Genomic DNA, 7,069 nt, shown 5'->3' with positions numbered 1-7,069 from the left:
CGGGCCGCCAATTCTTCTAATTCCTACAACTCAAAGGAAGTAGAGAGCAGCGGACATTGTCGCAAATTTTTTTGCGCATTTTTCCAACGTTCTAATTGCGTAAGGAAGGAAAGAAGAATTCTAAGTGGGCTCGTGCGAAATGGAACATGAATAGAAGCTGAAGATGTCGATAAAGTTATCACAGATGACGTAATTGATAAAGCACATGCTGGCAGGGAGATCGTCTAGACTACGTGGCGACACTGCCTCAATATGAGTCATACATTTTAACATGTAAGGGATGACAATAGGAACAATCTCATTTTTAAAAAATTTTTTTTTGAATGGAAAAAATTTTAAGAAAGTGAGACTTCACAGAAAAATCAACATCTCTTGCATTTTTTCTGGGAAATATATAGCTATATTGAAAATTATGGAATTCATTAAAAATAATTTATTGTTATTATTGAAATTGGGGATTTTATTGTGCTGTTGCGCTCTTTCGAATTGTTATTCAATTCTTTATTTATATTTGGGTAATATGTTGTGTAGTTATATTGAATTTCGTTAGCTGTCGGTGCAAGCGAAATCAATTCGTCGATGAAAAACAATTTTTTGAAAATCAAGTTTTCATTACATAATTGAATTCTTAAATAAAACGGAGTGAAACGAAGTAAAAAAAAACACGAAGAATGAAAACTATAAATTCTTCACAGAGTCCTCAAGTATTATTCTCACTGAAGTAGAGATAAATAAATAAATAAAAGACAAAGTAAGTTCTCTTGCTCTCAACCAAGATTTCCTCGACAACGGTAAAAGCTTGTAAAATAATGAAAGTAATAATAGTAATTCCTCTCCACCGTTTCCGAGAACAACTCCAAGTGTTCTCCATTTCGTCCAAGAACTACGTCATAAAAATGTGAGAGGACAGTTTCCACCGGCGGAGGCGACGGAGAGAGACGGAATAAACGTGAAAAGGATGGGAGGGAGATATGAAATATTGAGAGAAATCTGAGAGGATGTCTGGAGCGAGAAAGATGGGGCATGAGCAGGTAAGAAGCAAGAGGCTTCTTGTCTGTCGGTGGGCAAAGTGAATAGGAAAGTAAGAATGAAGTTGCGTCTTTGTGCAATATTCAATGGGAAGTATATAAAGGATAGGCCAGTATCGTGCTGTGAAAGGTTGTTGGCTATTGAGTTGAGACGTGTGCGGTCAGCATTCGCGGTAAAAAGAAGCTGAGGAAAAGGCAACACGTGCAACAGATTCCTCCAGGCAGCAGCCAACTCAGTCTTCAAACGAATACTGAGCGGAGAGCATCATCTCTTCTTTTCAATATTTCATCCTTCAGCGGTTGAGGGAGCCGCTGAGTCCGCTGGGTCGAGCAGAGTCCTGGGATTTTTTTTCGGGGGATTTGTGTGCTCAAAGTGCTTGAGTCATGATTAATAAATATTATTTGGGAATTTTGGTGATCGTGGCGTCGAGTGCTTGCGGAATGTATCATCACAGGTGAGAAATGGGTTTATTTATTATAGTTTTAACGATTTTTTTAGTAAAATCCGAAATTTTTGAGATTTAGGGTAAGATCTCTTATTTTAGCGTCAGGAGTTCGAATGTGCTGTTTCGAAATTTTACGCGGAATCCCGCTTTTCAAATGTGTGGTGAAGAATGGGGTTCAGACTCGTGGGAAAAGTGGTTTTCCAGACGTTTTATTATGATTTTATTTGAACTTTACAGGTCTGAATGAATTGAATCTCGATATTGAACCGTTAGAAAACATAAAAAAAATTGAATAAATTGAAAATTTACTTTTGGGGGAAGATAAAATAATTAGAAAATAATTAAAAAATGGCAATTTTTAAAAATTACGAGCATTTTCTATGAATAATTTACAGACAATCAATTATCCACCAGAAAAAATAGGGTTTCCAAAAGTTGAAACAATTTCAATTACTTATTTATAAACGACGAATATTTAAAAAATTATAATTCTGTGCAAAATGTAATTTTAATGACACTCATGATTTTTTCTAATTCACAATTTCTCACGCAATTTAATTGACAAATTTGATGATTGAAAATGATTCCAAACTGCAATAGATACTTGAATATCTTTAAATGAGAATAAATTTGGGGATTGAAAGTGATATTATGAGACTTCAATGAGTCATTGAATGAAATTTAAAATCCATCGCAATAAAAATTCCATTCGAAAATATATTGACTTTGCAGTGACCAAAGCAATTTCCACTCCTTTTTCATCGCACTGCATTGATTTAAAGATAATTTTTCCCAATTGTTGACTAACAATGCTATTTTAATTTTTTTAATCTAGAGACAGTAAATACCTGAATCACGTCCACTTGGTGTACCAGTTCAACTGTTCATTACCGCAGCTGCGGGCAGTGGCTGTTGAAGAATTGTTATCAGTTGGGCCGAGTCCAGATGAGATTTTCTATCCAAGGGAAACGATCCTGGCGAGATGCGGCGGAGCTGGCTGCTGCCTTGGTGAGAATCAAGTGTGCGGTCCCATTGAGACGCGAAACGTCAGTCTCGTATTTTTGGTGAAACATCGCATCGATCAGCAGAGGGATCGCCATCACGAGACTCTTCACGTAGTCGAGCACACCAAATGCGGATGCATCGATCGTGATAAAAATGACTTCTTAATAAATGAAATTTAAGGAAATTATCATTTGAATTATGTAATCGTTGATGCATGTGTCTGTGATATTCACTTAATAAAGAACTGGAATAAATTAACGAAACAACGATTTTATTCGTAATTTTTCCTTATTTTTTTCAAATTGTGAGAAAACACAATGAATGACTTTTTATTTTTCTATTCATGTAATAAAAATAAAATAAATGAAAATAATTACACGAATATTATTATTTATTATTATTTATTTTTATCACAATAAATAATAAAAAAATAATTCATAATTCATAATTAATTGAATAATTGATTAATTATTAAATTATTAATTATAATAATTATTAATAATTATTACAATAAATAATTACGGAAATACTTCACTGTTTCGATAATTTAAAATTTTTCTTAATCTTCTTGCGCAGTTGAAGAATTAAAAAACGATCTTCATTATGTAATTGATATTATTTTCGTCATTAACTTTCGATGGAAGAGATTATTCCTCGCAATTATGAAGATGAAAATAATGCTTTGCTTCCTCCAAGTCCCTCCGTACGGTATCATTTTCAGGGGCCAATTTGAGGGCCTCCTCAAATTCCGGGATTCCGTGCTGTGGAGCCGACAATTTACAGAGAGCGGCACCAAGTCGAGCGTGACAGCGTGCACGAGATTCACGGTTACCCTCGCACTTTGGGACCATCAGCTCCAGCGCCTGTTGAATTTTTTTTCATTTACCAGAACGCGAAAATTTTCCTTTTGAAGAAAGAAAGAAAGAAAGAATTATCTTAGCTGAGTTTTCGAGGAATATCTCCGAATCTGCGGGAGATAGTGAAATTTTCGTGGGAACCTTTTTTGTAGCTCTCAATCCGCTCTGCAAAAAAGGTCATAACAACAATTTTGCTATCTGCGGTAGATCCCGAGATATTCACTGAAAACTGAGCGATATTCAAAATTGTCCTGAACCGTTTCATTCGCTGACCTTTGAACTGTCCTCAGCGCATCGATTATAATTCCCCAGGGCATATTGCGCTGCTGCCCTGTTCGCGTAGAGCGACGACATGTTTCCACTCAATCTTATGCCGTGTGTGTAGGCACTCACGGCGGCGAGGTAGTTGCCGACTTTGAAGAAGTCGCTGCAAGGATAACAACAACTTTTAGGGAGCCGGCTCTCTCTGTCATGATAACGCCCCTGATATTCCCGATATTAATATGGCATATTATGTTAATGCGTTGCAGTAAGCACCCTGAATTTCCTGTTTCAATTAAAACTTCCGGCGCGAGCGCTCTCCTCAAAGGAAGAGCTAATGAAGATGAGTTTCTTCGTGTTAATTTTTTCTCAATTACTTACTCTCCCTTGTCTTTGAGCCACTGCGGATCTTGCTCCTCCAGCGAGAGCTCCTCCGTAGCGAAGCCACATTTTCTCCTGGCCTCGGCTTGTTTCATTAGCCACTGCGATAATGCGGCAAAAAATTAGCTTTGCTCGAGTTAATGTGATTATTTAGTACGAAAAACGAGTGGGGAAAATGCTGTCGTCACAGAATAGTCATTTTTTTGTTAATAAATTAGCAATTTGGCAAACGGAATTTTTAGGAAGATGAATTTTAAATTTGATTTAACATTGGCCAACGTTGGCAGCCAACATTGGCCCAGCGTTTGAAGCCAACATTGCCCCAAGGTTGGCAGCCAACACTGCCCTAACGTTAACAGCCAACATTGCCCCAACATTTCCCCAACATTGCCTCAATATTGGCAGCCAACGTTGTCCCAACATTGCCTCACCATTGGCAGCCAACATTGACCCAACATTTCCCCAACATTGCCTCACTATTGACAGCCAACATTGTCCCAACATTGCCTCACCATTGTCAGCCAACATTGACCCAACATTTCCCCAACATTGCCGCCGGGCCTAAAATAGCGTATTCGAACTCCTCACGCTAAAATTAGTTATCCTGCCAGAAAACCCCTGAAATTTCGCATTTGAAAAATAAAATGCTTCCATTCGGAAGCAAAATGCCGAATACCTCTTGCTCCTCGAGTCGATTACTCTCCCTCGCTGGAGTTGGAAACATCCTTTCCGAAAAGGTCACGTTTATCATGCCACATTGGCGCGGCATCGGAGCGCTGGTATCGTCGAATATCTCCATACGTCCACGATATTTTCCTCTCAGAATGTCGTCAATTATTTTTTTTCCTCGTTTCAAATCTTCTTCCCTCCTATTTTCTCCTGTTTCTTGGATACTTGCGTGCGGGGCGTCTAATTGGTTTACACCTGTGCATCAATCAACTCATGAGGAAAATCATTTTCCGACGTAAGGATAAATTCATTAATGCTAGTCTATCGAAATCGGTCTTACTTTTGCTGTCGAGGGCTGCAACCGATGGAGATTTGGAAATGGGCGCAGGGTCTGGGGAATCTTTGAACCAGTTCACCGGGGTTCTGCGGAATATTATCAGTTATTTCCGCGTTTTGATTACATTTTACGATAGCAGAAAAAAAATGAAATTTTGTGGACCATCTGGTATTGATTGTGACGTTCAATGCGATTGGGGGAAAGAATAATTATGAAATTTACGGTTTTAGAGACAATTCGAGGGAATTCGTAACTCTTCAGGATAAATCAAACGATAATTTCACGACTGAGGTGAATTTTTAATTAAATTCATGAATATTCGGAATGAAAATCACCTGAATTTTCATGATTTTTCCAACTTTTCACACAATAATTGAACTGAAATTTACGGCTTTATTTTATTTTCTGATCAAATAATTAGAAAATCACTGGAATGCTTCATTTTTTAATCGATAGCTTTCCCAGAATTCGAACGGAAAGTTCAGGACAAATATCAATGAAAAAAAGTATTTCACTATTTTGTAAACTACAGGGAAATTCTATATTCTCTTTCGAAAATTTGACGAAAATTTTCCGGTTTTCTAAACACTCTCAACTTTTCTAATAAATCCTTTTTAGAAAAGTAAATCATTTTCAATAGACAACGAGTATGAAATAAATTCCCGAGCTCAAGATCATTTTACGAACCGCAAAATAAAAACTTCAACTACTTGTATTGTTTTCTATTCTCCTGAAGAAGCCCCGTCTCCTGATCGAACATTGGTACCTCCGCCTTCTGTCTCCAATCTTCGAATTCCGTCATAGCCTCCCTCCGATGACCATCTCGCAACTCCTGAATCTGATTATGGACTCTAGTGTCGCATTCTATCTGCTCCCTCACCGCCTTCCTCTGGAGCAATTGACGCCGCTCTGCGATTCAAAGGAGCCAGAGCTTTTGAAAATCCACCCCGCGAAGCTGCAAGTTTACGGATAATGAGAATTCCTTACCAGCGCGGTCCTCAGCGCGCTCCTCCGCTGACAATCGCGCCTGTTCCAGTGCCTGACTACGAATTTCCCTTTTTTCATCTTTAGTCAAATCCTGTTGTGTCAAATTTTGCCATTCTCTGCCCACTTGTAATTTTTTCAACGTAAAAATCGCCAGTTCTTCGCTGAGAGTGCAAGAGCTCTCGTCCTCGAGGATTTTTTCGTAGAGAAACAGCTCTAAGATGAACGGCGGATAACTTGCCTGAATGAAGACGTATTTCACATCTGTTAACCAATTTTTAATATCATTCTGCATTTTTTTTCTCATGCTCTTTCACCGAGAAACCCTGAAGAGTTATTATTCAATAAATTGTACTTGTAATTGAATTAAAGCCGGATTAAATCTTGACGGAGAGGATGAATTAATTTCAGGTGACGGACGGAATTGATGAGATAATTATTCCGAGAAAATGTGGATTTTTCAATGACACATGAATCTTTTACATTGGCAGATAAATTGAGAGGAACTATTAGAAATTCACGACAGAAAATAATTCTGCAGAACTCGTTAAGGAAAGAGGCTTCTGGAATTGAAAAATCTGAGAATTTCGAAAGGATTGTGATGAGAGAATTTTTTAATTCAGTAGTGAAGCGGTAAACCGAGTTAAGTCGATTTTGACTATTAGCTAGTTTTTGCTGAATATCTCGGAATCTAAGAGGGATAGCAAAATTTTCCTCATGACTTTTTTTATAACGCTCTATTGGCTCTACAAAAAAGGTCATGACAAAAATCTTTCTATCTCTTCTAGATTCCGAGATATTCGTCAAAAACTAGCCAATAGTAAAAATCGACTTAACTCGGTTTACCGTTTCGCTACTGAATTCACCTCGTGCATTTAAAAAAATTGAAAAAATACTAAATTTTTCATACGGACTTTTAAATGATGTAAAAAGCCTAATAATAATAATAATAATAATGAAAATACGTACTTTTAAATAATTTCCAATCGCAAATATGTCGACTTTCCTCGGTTTTCCAGTCAGCGTGACAGAGATAACGATTTCTTCAGGCGTTTGCCTCCACGAAAACTCATTCACCATAATTGCGGGCATTATTAATAT

General features: G+C 37.5%; 2 protein-coding genes across 2 annotated transcripts; one reads left to right on the top strand and one right to left on the bottom strand.

Annotated features, from left to right (window-relative positions):
* Positions 1–1,174: 1,174 nt before the first annotated feature.
* Positions 1,175–2,739, top strand: LOC107040005. Its single transcript, XM_015259892.2, has 2 exons — positions 1,175–1,483; positions 2,310–2,739. Exons 1-2 carry the CDS (start codon positions 1,413–1,415, stop codon positions 2,656–2,658), a joined length of 420 nt encoding a protein of 139 aa, XP_015115378.1. The 5' UTR covers positions 1,175–1,412; the 3' UTR covers positions 2,659–2,739.
* Positions 2,740–3,116: 377 nt separating this feature from the next.
* On the bottom strand, positions 3,117–7,060 carry LOC107040009 (dynein assembly factor 4, axonemal). Its single transcript, XM_015259897.1, has 8 exons — positions 6,938–7,060; positions 5,972–6,209; positions 5,695–5,893; positions 4,988–5,070; positions 4,614–4,902; positions 3,979–4,089; positions 3,610–3,763; positions 3,117–3,342 (listed from the first exon to the last, which is right to left on the bottom strand). The coding sequence occupies exons 1-8, from the start codon at positions 7,058–7,060 to the stop codon at positions 3,127–3,129; spliced, it is 1,413 nt and encodes a 470-aa protein (XP_015115383.1). The 3' UTR covers positions 3,117–3,126.
* Positions 7,061–7,069: the final 9 nt, after the last annotated feature.

Source organism: Diachasma alloeum, unplaced genomic scaffold, assembly GCF_001412515.2.
Source record: "Diachasma alloeum isolate Michigan unplaced genomic scaffold, Dall2.0 Dall_scaffold_00315, whole genome shotgun sequence".
NCBI classification, from domain to species: Eukaryota; Metazoa; Arthropoda; class Insecta; order Hymenoptera; family Braconidae; genus Diachasma; species Diachasma alloeum.
Note: the sequence above shows the minus strand (reverse complement) of the source record. Positions and strands in the feature narration are given on the sequence as shown.

Bases quoted from the DNA above. Each gene is read 5' to 3' on its own strand.
- LOC107040005 (XM_015259892.2), top strand. From the start codon at position 1,413: ATGATTAATAAATATTATTTGGGAATTTTGGTGATCGTGGCGTCGAGT. The intron at 1,484-2,309 runs GTGAGAAATGGG...TTTTTAATCTAG, and splicing joins TGCGGAATGTATCATCACAG to AGACAGTAAATACCTGAATC.
- LOC107040009 (XM_015259897.1), bottom strand. From the start codon at position 7,060: ATGCCCGCAATTATGGTGAATGAGTTTTCGTGGAGGCAAACGCCTGAA. The intron at 5,071-5,694 runs GTAGTTGAAGTT...AATATTCCGCAG, and splicing joins GAGAATAGAAAACAATACAA to AACCCCGGTGAACTGGTTCA. The intron at 3,764-3,978 runs GTAAGTAATTGA...TTATCCTTGCAG, and splicing joins TGGCTCAAAGACAAGGGAGA to CGACTTCTTCAAAGTCGGCA.